The 17,845-nt window shown below is 39.8% G+C and overlaps 1 protein-coding gene across 1 annotated transcript in view; it reads left to right on the forward strand.

Annotated features, from left to right (window-relative positions):
* The window catches only part of CMTM4 (CKLF like MARVEL transmembrane domain containing 4), a 37,607-nt gene that overhangs the window by 5,762 nt on the left and 14,000 nt on the right, over nucleotides 1–17,845 (forward strand). Inside the window, exon 2 of the mRNA XM_082770114.1 lies at nucleotides 13,395–13,571. Within this exon, the coding sequence (XP_082626240.1) occupies nucleotides 13,395–13,571 (177 nt within the window). The remainder of the gene's footprint in view (nucleotides 1–13,394; nucleotides 13,572–17,845) is intronic.

Here is a 17,845-nt window from a genome sequence, read left to right on the forward strand (position 1 = left end):
TTGCTGTTAGTCTATTGTGATGAAGAAATTAGCATTGAAAAGGTCCGTAGTACCTACCTACATGTACGTCAATAAGACTGTTGAGAGTTCTCAGTGTTAATTACATTAAAAAATAGCCGTAATTTATGTTCCAAGTAGTAAGGTAACTGCTAACTGCTCGAATCGGGTTGAAAACTAGTCCAAAGTGCTCAGCAGTCAGTTTTGTTATCACAGCGTTCCCGTGCCTTCAGCTCAGCAACCTTCAGATGGCTGCTGGAGGGGAGGGTCACTTGGGTGCCCCAACATCCCACCCGCCCCAATCCAGAGCTCTGCACCTTGTGGCGTGTTGTTAGGAAATACCGTTGCGTATATGTATGGTAGTACCAGTGGGAACAGGCAATTACTGTACCTGATAGAGGACAGTAGCTGACGTTGTCTGTCACGGATTGTGTGGCAGGGTCACTGCTCAGGTCGCTGGTCCTGCTGGAAAGGTGTTGGTGGTCTTGGCGAGAAGTGGAGCACTGCAGGAGACACCTGAGCCTCCTGAAGCAGTTTCAGTGTCACTGGCGACCTCATGCCTTAGTTTTTCCTATAAGCGATCAAGTTTCACCTTTAAAGTTAGCTTTCTCTCTTCTATTCTGCTCTTCTGAGGTATGCAAGCCTCTTTCGTTTCTGGCATGTGAACTTAGCTCTAGCAAATTTATACCCATTTGTCCTTGTGTCAACACTGCCGATTTGCATAACCGCGCTTTGCTCCACGTACTTTGAAACGGCTGTGTGCGCTCGGTCACCTCGCTTCACAAAGCCAGGCAGGGTGGTTGTGGACTCTGCTCGTCACTGGGGCTCTCTGCTCCCCTGCAGCCCGCCCGGGCACTGCCTGCTGACCGGGGATCCGTTCGGAGGAGCACGGCCCAGGAGAAGGTAGCCTGCAGGGGTGGCGTACCAGTGCGCGCAGTGACCTTGGCGCTTATCACACCTCTGCTGGGAATTCCTCCCCTGCTGTGTGCTAGGGTCACGCTGGCAGTTCAGAGCTGTTCCACTGCATCTTCCGTGTTTTATTCTGTTGTAATTTCCAAACAATAAATTGGCATTTGTATAAGAAGTGCTTGTGACTTTGCTATTGGACGTTGAATGGTTGATGCTTGGTGGTATTTGTAGCTCGTTCAGAAAACGGGAGTATGGCAGTGGATACTGGTGATCTTTGGTATCTTGTAGAAAAAAGCCTGTCGGGATAATACATTAAAGGGATAACATTTGTAATAGGCACATATGCTTAGAAATCCTATTTAGGTAGAGCATGTCTGTACAGTGTCTCTGAGACGCCTTATTTCTCTTGGGAAAGTTTTCTCTTGAAAGGTTATAGATCGGCGCTGCTGTGTGGTGATATTTTTGTACTGACATTTACCATAGAAGGAAGAATGATGAGATAACACTGTTTAGCTTTGGTTTTTATTGTTTCTGTGTGCATGTGAAGAAATTGCTGTGGCTGTCATCCAACAGCAAAGCAAATGGCTTTTGGTCTCTTCTGTGATGTCCCTTAGATGCAGTCGGGCCATGGGCCATTGTCCTACAGTCATTAAACTCCAGTTGCAGATGAAATTCCAGTTGCAGATTTTTCTCTAAGATGGTGGATAGTTTAGAATTCTGCTTTCAGAAGAAACTTCTATTGTGTCTGTAATATATATGTTTTTTTCCCCCCCTACCATTATGAACCACTTTAATAGTAATGGGTACATTATATTAATTGTAGATGCTGCAATGAGAATGGTAATTCTAATGGGATTATGATTTGGAAAGCAACCTTCTTTTCTTGTAATCTTTCTGTTAATCTCTCTCTGGTTGATGAGCCTCCCTAGAGATTTAATTATCATGTAACATAAGAAAAAGGACTAGAAATTTAAGAGGCTGCATTTTTGTTGTAGCATACTTTACTGCTGTAAGGGAGGTATCAGTTCCTTTTGATACCGGTTAATGCATCATTTGTCAGTTCAGGTTAATAGTCATGTCTTGGTAGTCGTCATCCCATGCTCCAAGTTGTATTTCAGAAACACCCACCTTACTTGGTGTAACAAGGTACTGAATTTTTTGTATACATACAGTGAATAGCCATCTGAACAGAAGTCTTAACAGCAGGTCAAATGCTGTTAGTCTGTAGTGGTAGCAGTCACTGTTTATAAATTTGGTATGAATTAAAAAATACGCTCTGACTTATACAAAAAAAACAAAACTCACTTATTTCTTAGTTGATTTGTGTAGTCAGTTGCTCCCAAAATATGGAAGAGTTAAGGTTTCTCTGGAGCCTGTATCATCAACTCTGCAGAATAATAGGAGGAGGAAAGCAAAAGCTTGCTACACAAACCTTACATAGAGCAGGTGTAAGAACACACAATTATGAATAAAGATAGGTCCAAAATGGTACTGACCGTGGGCAGAGAGGTCTCAGAGCTGGCGTAGCACTCGCCTGGACCAAGAGGTCTGCGCAGTGTGGAACAGCATGAATCAAGTGCTACAGTCCCTGCAGGGATCAGGTCTGAAGCGTCATTTTGTTTAGTGGGTGTCCAGGATGAAATCCACAGTCACACTGCAGCATGTTGCTAGAATAGCATAATAGGTGAAAGGGGGTTTCAGGTAAGCAGAGTAACTTGGCAAGTTTTTATCTAATTTTGTGCAAATTAAACTGGGAACTTTAATTTCCAGTGTCACAATTCCAACTCTCTGATCCGAAGGCTTTGATACTTAGGGTCCTCATTTGTATAAGAATATAATGATGTATTTTTACCTTAGTCAACGTCTTCAGGTTTGTCTACCATTTTTTTTATGTAACCTGATATTCAGGTGGTGTTAGACAAGAAATTTTTTAAAGTTTTCTTTAGCTTGCATGTATGTTCACAAAGTGTTCACCTTGCAAGCCACCTGAAATTGTTCGTGATGGTTTCTTCCTTTAGCGCATGGCTTAAAAGCACAGTAGCTGTGTACCTGGTGCATGGAAATATGTCCTGTACTTCAGTCTGGTACAAACAGTGGCACTTCTGGTGGAACTTTCACTTAGACTAAATGCTCTCATTGTCAGATGCAAAAATCTGGCTATAATATAGCAGTGCTCATAACAGCTTCTTGGGGTGTTCTGCCAATTTTTTTTCTGAATTATTTTATGAATCAACTACAAGTGTTTTCATTTTAGTATTTTTCTATACTTTTAGGACATTTAAAACTGAAATGTGCATGCAAGAAAGCAACAAGCACATTGTGAATATGATGAAATGCGGAAGTGTTAGGAGCCTTCAACCTTTGATTACCTTTGTCCCGTGAAATTCCTTTCACACTACTAATTGATATTACCACTTGACTGTTGTGAATAAATTTATTAGGGGGTTCATCGTAGGGTTTTTTATCGCTATTTTTTTCTAATTGTTGCGTTTAATGCTTGGAAACCTTTTAACTGATGCAGATGAAACCTTTCAGGGAGTGTGGGATCTTTTGATTTTATATGATGGTATCACATCTTCCAAGTATCTAGGAAAAAAGCACTTCTCAGAATTCTAGCAAAGTTTCCGAAGGCCTTGGGATGTTCAGTATGTTTAGTGCACAGTGGTGGGACGATAAGAATCGTGACCAAGAAGGTCAAGATGTTGTTGCCGGAGTCATAAGGGTTTTGCGTTGTTAACATCATTTCATAGTCCTGTGTTTGCAGTGTGCTGAGTTTGTTTGCAGTCTTTAGGCAGATCTGTTCTTGAGTTATAAAATCATGAGTAGGTGGATTTGCCATTATGCAATGCAAGTTTGTGGGTTCCTTTCTATTTTGGGTGAGATATTACTATATAACGGTTGTAAGACAGTCTAAACAGCAAGACAGGCTTGAAGGTTTCATGCATTCCCCGGTACAGCTGGCAGTGCTCTTTAATGTTCTGGCCTACATCTATTTTTTTTTTAATGTTCTGTTTTACCAGTATGTCTAGACTCTTTTTGCCTTTTAAGGCATGGCATCTAAGGGGGCCTTCAGATTGCAATCTTGGGAACGTTGGGATTGCAAGGACATTTTGCACCATTTCCTTTAAACAAAAACAAGCTCAAAAAACTTTAATGGATTCTTTAGGACTACTTTAAGTTCTTGGTTGTGTTCTCATTAAAATTCCTTTCTTGTTTTAGTATTTGTGGGATGTTTGATGTTTACTTGTAATTAGGATTAAATGGGGTTTTAAAGGATACAGACTGATTCTGATAGTCTTAAAATAGAACTTTCACTTACTTTAAAACTGCCGAAAAGGCTAGTTAAACACGGGGCCATACGGATCAAATACCTTGACAAATTTTACAAGTACACCTTTACTTTTTAAAACCAATTCATTTATCCTCCTGTTTGTTACAGAATTTACAGTACTGTGTTTTAATATTGTTTTGACTAGCCCGGTTTCCAACACTGGTTGGCATTTGAATGCGAATGGGAACATGAAGCCAGTTCAGAAGTGTTGATTTTTCTTTGCTTTAAGAGTTGAGTGGAGAATTCTCAAAAGTGAAGGAATAGTCAAAATGTTTATACTTTATTTAAAATTCACACAAGCCTGTGTGAAATCACACAAGCCAGTAACGCATTGTGTTCCAGCAGAGAGCATGTTTGTACCTAACATACAGAGCATGTGTGTGCAGCCTGGAGACAAAATAAGGTAACACCATGTAGCCAGGTTTTTTAATAACAAAGATATGATAAGTTATGAGTTCTTACAGCTTGGTGTAATAAAAAACATTTTATTGTTCTTCAAGAAGTAAATGCTGAAACAAAACCAGTGACTTTTGGTGCAACTAACAATTACGTTAGTCAAAAAGACAAACAAGAGCTACCACTTGTTTTAAGGATGCATCTTCCTCTGTCTTGGTGACTGAAAGTGAGGTCTGCTAAACTTTTCTTGAACTCAGCTGTTAAGATAGAATTTTTCCCCTGTTCTGTTTCCTTTAGTCAGTTTTTACTCTGTGTTACTATTTTAATGAAGCCCACATGAGTAAGACCAGCAGTAAATCGGACTTCTGGAAAAGCATTTTATTCTTCCTCTTTCCCTCTTTCTGCCCCCATAAGTGCAGCTGCCAGTGGCTGAGGAGGATGCAAAGGATTCAACATATTATATTTAGTGCAGCAAAGAAGAAATGTGTGATGTTTTCTAACCTGTTCTTACTTAGCATGTCTAAGAACATACTATGCAGATGGCAGTCAAACTGTGATAAAATTAGACTTGAAGAAACTTAGCTGAGTAGCTTCACATGTAAATAATTTCCACTTTTCTGTTATGGGTATGATTAATTATGCTTTTTGCCAGCACTCCAGCATGCTGTCCTGAAGTCCAACATGGGCATACTGCAGCGGTGGGTCTGTAAGAGCGTGCTGGTGCTTTCTGCCTGGCACAGGCAGGGGTGTACCGAGACTCGCTGAGGTGTTTGGAAGGATTTACTGAGGAGCCTGCAGTCTTGCAGCAGGCAGTGCTATTACGGAGACGAGCTTGTAAAGTTTGAGAATAGGAGAGAGATGGCTATAAAAAACTGGGCTTGCGGATATCCATCAAAATGAGGGTGAGACAATAGGAAAACTAAGCCTCAAATATCAGGAAACTATGAAAAGCAGAGGGAAAACCCACTTTCTATCATTGAGAATTATATGTGCGTTCACTGAAGCTGTCGGCACCATTCAGTGTACTGTAGGTACAGAATAAACCCTTAAATTTGAGCTGTTCCTGGTTATATAGGAGTTGTGTGTAATAGATATTTCTACCTTTCCCATTCATATGCTGTAGCTTGGTACGTTGGGCTTTTGTTCGTTACTGTCTTGTGGTACCTGCTGCTTATGAAAATAAGTGGAATTAAAATGCACAGGAATTGTAATTCCTGGGGACCAGGGGTTTAAGTTCCTATGGTAAGAAATCAGTGGGAAATCATTTTGTATGTTTTGTTTGCCTTTATCGTGTACAATCTTCAGATGGATGTGGGATGGGGTTGTTACAAAACTGTTGATGGGCTTTTGTTTATAGGACCGGTGGTGTACCGTGTTTCTTTTGTGCCTAACCTGGAAGGTATGTTTCCATCTTGTTCGGATTTCTGTGAGGAAATTCAATGTGCATAAAACAAACATCTCTTCATAATGTGCCTTGGCTTCAGGTTCTGCTCAGTGGTTCTTTTGGTCATCTGACTGGATGAAAAGGAAATACAGCTCAGTCAGAGTGATCTATTTATTTTTCTTCATTACGAAGATGTCTGTGTTTTAGTTGGCTGTAACTGAAGAAGACAAACTCGCCGTCTGTTTGGCAGAATCATTTAGCAGGGCTTTACAGGTGTCGCGAGGTGACTCCTGCCCCCCAGCCACTCCTGGCTCGGGGCACCTCTGATGCTAATGGACACTTGGCAGCCGCCCCTTTCTTGTCGGGGGGAAGGCGATGGAGCTGACTGTGGCCGTGGGGTCTGCTGCCACAGCATGAGGTCACCCTGTGCAGAGCAGGACGTGGGTCTGGTAGTGCAGGTCTTTAAGACTGCCCATGCCTGTTTGTTTCAGAGGTGCTGGGCTGTTGCAGATGCTCCAGGGAAGTCATTGCAGACGTAGATTAAGCCAGCTGCCTTCTTTCCCTTTTGAGGTCTTAGTGAAGTTTCGTCTCCCTGAGCTGTTCCCAGGGAATGGGGAGTTTTGGTGGATTTGGGCGGTTTGGGTGTAGGTAGCCACGAACTGTGGTGGCGCTGGGGTGGAGGCAGCACTTGGGGGGACGTGTGGCTGCCAGCAACAGTGCCAGCTGTGCAGGGATCGGCAGCCAGGGGGTCGGGGCTCTTGTCACCCTGCCTGTCCCCACGTTGGTGTATTGCTTGTAATACTAAAGTGTTCGCTTGGAGAATGGTATTAATGTAAGGTAAAAAAAAAAAAAAAAAGAAAGTGATTTGGCTTAGCAGTACCAGGAAGAACTGTTTTTTATTGAAAAACCAAAAAAAAAGCCACCATAAAAACGACATTGCATAAACTATTTCCTTACTACTAAACAGACTGTATTTTACAGTATTTGAACTGGAATTGGCTTTGCATGTATCTAGCACAATGTTTGTTGAAGAGGTGTGTCCAAGCAACAGATACAATCCTGCACCAATCGTACGGAGCAGGAAATATGCCACTCCTTTGCCTGTGCGGGTTTCTTCCATTCAGGACTCGATGGTTAATTTCACTTTCAAAACTTCAGGATTTCAGGTTTAGCCAGTTGATAATCTCTTCTGTTTAGCTTAGTTCAGTCCAGTTAATTTCTTTCTAGAGTTAGTTTTGATCTACTTAGTGTTTTGAAACAAGTAACTTTCTGTTAACTTTGTTAAAAAGTTACCCTCCTTCTTAAATATGGCTCTTACAATACTCCAGCGGAGTGTTTCTGGCCTCAGAAATGTGTTCTATATTTAGAATTGGTCTTTAGCCTAAGCTGAGGAAGGGAAGTCAGCAGTAGATGAGTCTTTCAAAGGTTATAGGAAATTGATGGAGGTGGCAAGCTATCAGCTGATTTAATAAAGATCCCACAGTATTAAATGTGCTGAAGTCTTGCCATGTTACACCCAAAAAGGAACTAAGAAGTAGTAAAAACTTGATTGCCGCTACATGCAAAACCCTAGAGGTGCAACGAAGATTTGAAGTTTGAGTATTTTGCTATTATTTCTATCATCGCCACCAATACCAAATCCAAGTTGAATTCAGAGGTCTCACTGAGTTTCTCTGAATTTGTTCCATGTTATATTTTGTGCCATTAGAGCACAGTTTAATTTATCCAGGGTGCTGAATTACTTATGCTTGCTTAAGCTTCCTTCTCTGGTAAGCATCGTTTTCGTAAATTTTCTTTTAAGAAAAGTTTAGTGCTCATTTGTGATTTAAAGCTCCTTGCAGTCCAATTACCAGTTAATAACACATTTCTTTTAGTCTTAAGGATACAGGCTAAGAACAGGCGGGAAATCAGTCATTCTTCTGCTTAGGGTAAAAGATGGTTTCCTGCTGGAGAAGCAGTACTGTGTTTAAGCCATATGATCCCAAATATTCGTATCTGTGCCAGCTGTTTTAGATGTGGGAAATGCATGTGCTTTGCAAGGAATGAGACCCACTTGGTTTCGTACATTAAGTTAGGACTGCTGGGCCAAGTAAATAAGAACAATAAATCTAGATTTTAATTCAAGAAAGTTTAACATCTTCAGATACTTTAAGTGGTGTAAAAGCAATTTATTTCTTCTCAATTTTGTGCATATGTATTGTGCTGTACCATTGATTTAAACAGTCTGGATGTAAAAATGTCTTGGTAGTGTGACATTCTTACTGAAATTCTGTGGGTATTTTTCAGGCAGAAAAAATGCTGACCATTTTGTGGTTTTTTGGAAATCATGCGTAATTATGTCATTTAACCACACAATAAGGCTTTCTGTGGTAACGTTTTAGATAAACAGGAAAACTTTTTTTTACTTTGTTTTCATTGCGGAACTGTCTTTATTTTTAGTGCAAAGTTGTTTGATGATCATTATTATTTATTCAAAATTAAGATACAGTGTACTTTTATTGTTGGTAGGAAAGATGCACCGTTAACAACCTCCTAAAAGGTCTCTTTCAGCGTTTTTGCCTGTCATAGTGCATTTTCTCCATTTTGGGGAGATGCGGTGTTTTGTCTGACGTGTCTGTGTTGCCGAGAAAGTGATGTAAATATAAGCCATTTACGTAGGCCTAAGACAGATGATTTCTTCATTAAAGGCTCTTCTCCAAGGGAATTTACAGGAAAGTTGAGATGAATAAAATAATGGTATGAGGCTAATGTGCCTAAATCAAAGAAGACTGAATACAGCATACAGGCTCTCTTTCAAGAATTAAACGGCCCTTAATTGTAGTAGCTTCATCCCTTTCCAGCGAGGGGCTGCTTCTTCTGAATAGAGCCTTTATGCAGGGTTCAGTGCACTGTAACAGAAATGCAGTAGCCTCGGATTGTACATGGATTACCTTAGTGGTCCTCAACATCCCAACCAATAAAACTGGTTAACAATTTAATGTTTATTTTCAAATTTTGTTAAAAACCAAAAAGGCCCAGAAATCGTTATTGGGAAATACTTCTCACACCTAAAGCCGTAGCTGGAGACTTCTCTGCCTTGTGTTGGTGGGAGGTGAGGGATGAGGCGCTCTGGGACGCTTCCTCCATCACAGGGTTGCAGCTGCATGGCACGTGCTGTGCTGCGAGCCTGGGCAGACCCACCGCTGTTCTCGGCTCACCCAGCAGCTCCTTCTTCTTTGTCCTGCTTTTGTTGACTTAGCTCTTCCATCTCCTGTGCTCAGGGGAAATGTGATGTTGCAGGAGGCCTAGGGTGCCTCAGCATGGACCTGCATGTCCAGCAGAATAAGCAGATGTTTTCACCGTGACGGTGTTTCATGTTGATGCAATACCTACTTTGCTTCTTTCGGGAAGGCTGGAGGTAGATGGGAAACTAGAAACAACTGTCAAAAAGGAGGGGAGAAAAAAAATAAGGGTGGAATAGAAAACTCCCCAAAGTACTCACTGCAGAGAAAAACAGCTGAAAAGTTTCATTTCATCCATCAGAGGAAACTTTCTCTTGACTCTATCCAAGAAAGCTGTAGCTGTGTTGTCTGTAGGAGAGAGCAGTAATTCATGTAAGAGGAGATCTATGCCACATTCAACTTCTCATTTTTCCTCAGTAAACCAACCTTGAAACTTCTGCTTGTGGAAAAACTTCTTGTCAAAACTCATCGCTTTAAAAACATGAAAAGAGGTGTGCGACTCAAAAGTAAGGATTGCCCCCTGCACTGGGTAAATTGCAGTGTGCTCTTCACTGACTGGGGCCCCCGCAGTGATACGGTGCTGTTTGTTTTCTTAGCTGTCACTGCAGTCACGGGAGGTGGCCTCAGGCTTAGGCAGCTCCCGTGCCCTGGTTTCCTGAGGGAATGTTGGCCGCTTGTGTTATCAAGCGAGAGCAAAGCGCTGGCATCTGGGGAGTGGGTATTTTCCTCTGCTGCAACTGTGTGGGGCACTGCTGCCCTGGGCACCTCCAGATGGAGCGTGGAGGCCTCCGGGGCTAGAGAAGCTGTCCTGCGGCCTTTGGCCTCCCTCTCTCCTGAGGAGGCTGTGTGTGGGCAAGGCAGACATCCTACATCTGGGATGGTGGGAACAGCGTAGGAAGATGCGAAGAAGTGACTCTTCAGGACTTTGAGCCTTGGGAAGCAGTCACCTTCATCTAGTACAGCTAGTTCAGTAGGCAGTGGTGGGTAGAGAGGCAGGCTATGGAGGCAAACGTAGGTGCCAGAAGAGATGTTTTTGTTACGGTTAAGGAGCTCTGTGACAGAACAGGAGGAAATGGCTAGCTCTAAACCTGCAATGAGTTCTGTCAGAAAATAAGCTGGGATAAAGACTTCTGGTCTGTCTCCAGTCTGCAGTGGTGAGCTCCTGGGTTCATGTGTGTGAACATAACCTGCTTTGTGGCACATCAGCCGAATGGTGTTCTGGGTGGCAAAATTGTGTTAATTCACTGCCAAATTTACACAGTGAGTCTGACACGATCTATTTCATATGTTTAATAATGCAGTGAAAATGAATCGGTTTTCTTGCAATGTTAATGTGTGTGCTTCTTTTTCTTTGTTTGTTGTTTCTTAAAAGAATATGTTGAACCATGGTCTGTGACAAGCGGCTTGGGCTCATGTCACAGAATTTACACAACACTTAAGTAGTGTAGCTAAGTCACGGTTTTGAGTCTATGATGTATTTCCTGTTCGTTTCATGTGTTCAGAGCAGTTGGCTTTTTCAAGACAAATAAAATTGTTCAAGACAAATAAAATTGGGTTTGTTTCAGAGTGAAATGGGCAGTGGAAGCAGCATTAGTGTGTTTTAAAAAAGATTTGCATCACTTGTAATTAATTGAAAGGACGTTTCTGGCAAATTTATGAATGTGGAGGGGGACAAGATTATCCCAGTTTTTCAAAGAGAAAATATTTCTTAATAAACAGTAAAGTTTTCATGGTGTTTGCGAACAGGGAAGTATCTGTGGGAGGATAGTTTTTTTGTGGTGTTTTTTTTTTTTTTTTTTTTTTTTTTTTTTGTAATAGCATTCATTGTGAGACAAATAACAGATGGTTACCAGGAAGTATTATCTGTAACTTTGGTAGAAAGGATGGTCTTCAGGTATGCTTAAAAGTATTTTATTGTTATTTCAATAAAAAACATTTATATTTATTTATTTATATTTATTTATATTTTAACATTTATATATTGTTATTTCAATAAATCAATAAATAGAAAGTGTTGCAAGAGAATTGTTTTCATGGGAATGTTCTTTCAGGTGCCCTGATCAACTCAGTGATGATAACTCACGTTAGTAGTGAATTATTCTACCCATGTTTTCAAAAGGCAGATTGAGTTTTGCTGTCATAATCTCCATCATAAACTGAGGCAGTTGAGATTTTCTCTCAAGTTTTCTGGTAAAAGCTACCAATAGACTCATGCTGTTACAACCTAGGCTGCTGTACGCTAATGCTGGTTGCTGGTACAATCCAGAGCTGTTGATATTTTTAGAAAATGAACCTAATATTGTTTGGGCTTGTACTACTTTCTAGAGAATATTGCAAAATCATTTCTTTTAAAACAATAACAATTTTGGAAGTGTTGTAATGTATCACAAGTAGTGGCAAGAGCACTGGAGGCTTCATTATATTGGAACATCTACAAGTAAAAATTTTGCCAGCTAACTCTGACTTTTAGCATTAATCCTTGATGTTGATCCCATGTGAGACAGAATCTAAGATTTTCTTTTTTTTGATCTTTATGTCATCTTCAGTAATGAGGCTTGTGTTCACAGAAAACATGGACTTCATTGCATGCTAATGCTGTAAAATGAAGCTGCTTTCTGGACAGAGTTGTTTATTTTTCATGCCATTGCTGAAATCATAATTGGAGTTTGATCTTGACTTTCTGTTTTTGAATGCTCAGTTTCACTGCATGTTTTTTTCCCCATTCCATAGCTATTTAATATCAAGGACATAATCCAACGTTAAGCATTTAGTTACTGGGTATCCATTCAGAATTTGTTTGGGAATTAGCCTGCTCTATTAGCTGGCAAAAATTAGTATAGCATGTACCATCTTAGAGATGGCATGCTAAATGAACTTTGAGAGACTTTATATCCTAGTGTGATTTTTTTAAATTAAAATTCTTTTTGCTGTGTTTTAATAAAATTTTAAACTTAAATTAGCTACTGTGTTCTGAAGTCTACGACAAAGGAAGTGCACAGTATTGTCCTTTACTTAGAATTAGTGACAAAATCAATTTTCTTCATTTTGCCAGGTGAGTTGATAGGAGGCAGAGACACAAACTAATGTATGAAGCATAGGAAGTGCTATAAGAAAGTGTAGCTGCAAAATTATTATTGAAATTGGCAAAGAACAGTTTGGCAGAAATTGATTTGTATTGTGGCTTCTGTTAATCTGAACGTTTGTGCAAAGTGTTCAAATTATGAGGAGGAGGCTATCTCTTTAAGTTCTTCATCCTTAAATTGAAGCGGATTGACGACGGTCTCAGCAGAATTTTGTGGTAGAGCAAAAAAGTGAATTCTTTCTGAGAAATGTGAGTGGGTTGGTGGGTGGGTGTTGTCTTGAAACACAAAGCAGAGCGCTCTTAAGGCCTTCCTTGCTTTCATGGAAAGTGGGGAGAGGGGAAAAAAAGGCATATATTCCATTGGTTTTCTTTTACCAGTTCAATTTATAGAGGAATATGTTTGAAATGTACTTTAAAATATTTAACTTTAATACTCTCTGTAGATCTAAATGGTAGTTAATATTGATGTGTGTTTTCTACATATTTTAGTTTTGTGCATTGAACAGATAGTGATTTTCACTGTGTTATCCTAAAATAAGGAATCAGGCAGGCATTTTTGGAGGCTGGTAGAGATCCTGAACTTATGCTTTGATCTAGATTTCAACGTCATTTTGAATTTTAAATAATAGCTTTATTGAAATGTCTTTTACAATCATACTGCGTTAATACTATATAATTGAGCTTGAGGTTGGCCCAAAAGACAAATGATTCCATCTCCAAGTTTTGGAATAGCTTATCATGAGTACAAAATGAAATAAAACGTTTGAGGTACCGTTTTGCATGTTCAGCCAAAGGCCTGAAGGGGTTTCGTGAATTTCTGGGTGTCTCAGTCACTTTCATGTTAGACTCCTTGTAATTTTGCTAAAATATACTTCGTTGAACAGGAGATATCCAGAAAGTCTTGCATTAATTTGCCTTTGTTTTTGCTCTCAGACAGTGCCCTGTTATAAACTAAAATCACACATTCCTGAGTGTAAACTGATCATGTTCCCAATGGAAATTTCAGGAATACTTGTGGCTATTTTCAAAATGTGGAAATCTATTTATATTTTTTCCACTTGTTTTTCTTCCTAGGTTTTGGCACTGATTGCATTCATCTGCATAGAGACCATCATGGAATGCTCCCCTTGCGAAGGCCTTTATTTCTTCGAGTTTGTGAGCTGTAGTGCATTGGTGGTTACTGGAGTTCTGTTGCTAATGTTCAGTCTAAATCTTCACACAAGAATACCACAGATCAACTGGAATCTTACTGTAAGTTCATACAAATCTTTACTCTGTTCAAAATGTCTGCAAAACTGATCTTAAGTTTGGTCTTTGAACTTTACTTTCTGCTGTTGTTTAAGATTCTGTATGAGTACTCTTCATGCTGAGTTAAGTGTACATTTCACTTTGAATACAAACAGCAGAATGAGCTTTGCAACGTAGCAAGATTAAACTATGTTAAATAGAGCTAAAATTCTTTTTTGTTAGATTCTCTTTGGAAGGAAGGACTTTATGCTAATGCCAGTAATTACTGTTTGTGGATGAAGTGGATAAAAATACAGTCTGTAGTTATTTAACTTTGACAGATGCTGTGTTTACAGTAGCCTGTTGTTCTCTCCTAAGCTGTTTTCCATTTTAGGATTCTGGTGCTACATATATTTTCTTAAACAGATTAATGTAATCATTGGGTAATAGTGTAAAAAATCATGTGCTTTTTGTGAAAATCAGGTGTTGAATTGCTTATGCACCTAACTGACTGGCAGTGCTTAATGTGCTCTCAACTACGAGGAGCTTTAGGAAATGAACTGCTGGCAATGCACATTCCTTTTGTACAAGTCTCCATTTCCATGCTGTATTATGAATTAAACTTTCAGATTGGTTTGCATAAACACAGGTCACAAAATCAACATGAGTCACTCTAGCAAAAGATCTGTCAGCCTAAGGACAATATTTATATCAACTTCTCTGGACAATACAGATATTTTTGTGCCCATGTTCTATTTTATTTTATAACAGTAATTTTCAAATGATGTTGCAGAACAGTCCCAGAGGTTTCTAGGCTTCTGTGTGATTTTTTTTTTTGTTTTGTTTTTAATGTTGCTATTGCAATTTGTACATTTACCATAGTTGTTTGTAAGCTTAAATGACTTCTCTAAAACAAGACTGGAATGTGGAAATAGATGATTTTTTGTACCCTGGGGATGCATGATTTATTGAGGGAACTCTTCCTAGGAGTGTTTGATTGATCAGATTAGATGGAAGGATTGAAGAAAGTGACACGTAACTGTAGGTAGGGTAGAGCCAGGTGGCTTGCGAAACAAAACCAGTGGAACCACAGGAATTTTATTGGATTGCCTTGCCTTTGCTTCTTTTATCTCCGTTCGGCAAGTATTATCACTGTTTGTGTTCAAAGCAAGCTGAAAAGTAGCAACTGCAGAGAGAAGGTGGTCTGTTTCTGTTGGCAGCCTGGTTGTTTAATGGGCATCACAACAGTCTGACAGGTGATAGCAGCAACTGAAGACCATCCTGGTAAACTGCACAGCTCTGTGACACGCTAGTAAGGTGTGCAAGAGCATAAGTGCATCAGTGACACAGAAGATACGTGGTGGTTCTGCTGGTGTGATGAGAATGGTTTAACAGTAAATGCTGAGTCAGCTTATGGTGAAAGTAAGCTTGGCAAAGAGTATTTTTATCAAGAGACCACTGAGTATTATGCATGGTGTTCATGACTGAGCTGAAGCTGGATCTCTGGAAGAGTCAGTTTAATAACTTTGCATGCCCTTACTTCTGTGTGTCAGTAGCTTTTGTTGAGTAGCTTTTTGTTGAGTGTAAAACCATGGCTTGCTTTTACAGTCTAAGTGTTCTTGTAGGTAGTAAGCTGAACATACGTAAATACAGAAAGCTATCTTTTACTGCCTTTTGACCACAAAAAAAAAAAAAAAAGCAGGATATCACCTGTAGTGTAACTGGATGCATCCTTTCGGCCACTCTGACTTCTTACAGATTTGAGCAGCACCTTTCCAGTAGTGGAGTGACAAAAACTGCTGGTTTGAGGGCAGCATTACTCATCTCTGCATAGCACTCGGTGTCAGAGATATTTAGAGAAAAGAGTACTTAAAAATATAACTGATTAAAAAAAAACAAACATGGATTGAGCTCTTGGTTTAGGGGAATGGTTATACTCAATCCCATACCTCAACATGGAGCAGCATGACATGGTCAGACTTTAACGTGAAGAACAAATGGAATAATCTGCAAGTGCTTTCACTTCAGTTTGTATTGCTGATCAACAGAGAGAAAAGTAAATACTTGTGATCTTGCAAGTCTCTTCTTCTGGTTATGTATACCAAAGACCTCTAGCAGAATTGAGAACTTCTGACGTCCACTAACTGAGGAGACCATCCTTCCTCCTGGGATTACTGACTTTAATAATCTGGTATGATTTAATAGTCTGATATGGCCTTTACTTGTAGAGTCACGTGGGTGTATCTTCATTATTCAGGTAGATGGAGTCTGCTGGTGCATGTACAGAGTGTGAGATTAACAGCTTCTAATAAAACCTGTGGGAGATTACTTTGTGAAGTTAGTAGGGTATTTAAGAATGCAGAATTATGTGCTTTCTGCCTTAAGAAATGCTTATTTTGGCATTTTATTCCTTACATCTTAAATGTCTATTTATGCATTATTTGCCTATTCCAATATTTCGTACTTGCCTGTATTTTAACAGTTTTCATAATTTTGCAGCCCCTGTGAGACAATTATTACAGGAATTGCTTTCTGAACAATATGTTTTCCCATTCCTGAATCCTTTAAGAGAAAATCACTATTTATGCAGAAATTCATGTAGTGCTTTTAAAAAATATGTTTGACTTTATAATGAGCATTTCCCTTGTGAAAAGTCTCAAACTTAGCTTTCAGAAGTTGTTTGAGAGGAAGAAGCTGTTGTGTGGGGAAAAAAAGCAGTGTTAAATTTAGGAAGAGGTCTGTCTTCAAACACAGTGTGCACACAAACTCTCTAGGAAAACCATTTGTTTTCCAAATCCTCCTTCATATTAGAAGACCAGACCATCAACTGCTATTATCCAACACGCAACTATTACCTTTAGTACTTCATTAAAATTACGGCTTTCTAATGTGTTATGGATATTATCTGCTGTCTGTGGTAAGAATGAACATGAGACTCTGCATCTAGCAGAAAAATGCATATTTATTAAAATAGCCATTTTCTGTTTTTTATATTTTTAGCCATTTGGGAAAAGAGCTTTGTTTTGGTCCTAACTGGGGACTTCGGGACATGTTCACATTTTTCTCAGATAACATGGAACAAACTTTGGAGATGGTGAGGTCAGAAAAGAACTGTGCTTGGGTGCATTGGAACAAGATGGATTTGTTACAGTGACATGAAGGAGTAGTCACTTGCCTGTGTTGCACAGCACTATCAGTATTATGCAGAAATGCAAAAGCTGGGGAACCTGTCAGTGGAAATTTCTGTTTCCTTTACGCTTCACAGCTGAAAAGAAGCCTATTTTGCAAGGAGACTTGCAAGTGGCAGAGGGGAATGTAGTGCACGCTACAGCAGAGATCGTTGCTGAACTGATGAGCTGCTACTTTGAAATGCTTGTATTCAGTGTTGGCTAATAACTGAATCTTTCATTTTGTGTTTGGCTAAATTATTATTATTATCACTGTTTTTTTAAATCATTATTTGAATCTCATATGATGTACAATGAGAGTCTGAGATCTTGCATCCAAGTGGTGTGGATGACATGGCCCTCCAGTAGGGCTGGAGCAGGAAACTGAACAGAAGTGTTTGTGGTAACTTTGTTCTGGTGGATTTGCATCTGATTTGCCAGGCTTTCTGAGAATTCCTGTCTCTGCAGGGTGGAGCCACGGAAATGCTGCGGTACCTAAGATGACTAGGGGAGGGAGGGAAATGATGGCAAATAGCTGGAATTTGACGCAGTCTCTTAGATGACAGTTTGATGAGATAAATCCAGGCCATTAGACACACTGTTGCATAATCAGCCAGCAGAATGGACTACTTATGTATACAAAAAAATCTTCTAATAGATTTTGACCATTTATTTGTATTTTTTTTCATGTTCACTGCAACTGTGTAAGTGTGTTTTGTCTGTGCAGTTCTGAATACAGAGTTTGTCAATGTGGAGCAGCCTTAAAAATGAGGCACTGAGCGGAGCACAGCACAAACTAATTACAGTTCTGCTGGGCTTATTAGCTTGGGCTCAGTCCCTGGGCAGCACTGCTCCAGGGAGGAAACAAAAGTCAGGTGTATCTCTTTGAATACACAGATTGGTGGGTGTATTTTTGTGCTGCCTCAAAACTTATTTCATCATCTTCACAGTTGTTTTTTTTCCCCTCAGTTGTTTGGAAGGTAAAGCCTTGGGGGCAAGCAACTGACACTGAGGTAGTTGACAGGAACCTTGAAGAGATGCCAGACAGACGAAGGTCTTTGCCAACCTTGGCTCTGAAGAGTGGAATTGCAAAGCTGAATTTTAAAGACCTTCATGGAGCAATCTTGATAA

This window comes from Aythya marila (assembly GCF_965140915.1).
Source record: "Aythya marila genome assembly, chromosome: 12".
Classification (NCBI taxonomy): domain Eukaryota; kingdom Metazoa; phylum Chordata; class Aves; order Anseriformes; family Anatidae; genus Aythya; species Aythya marila.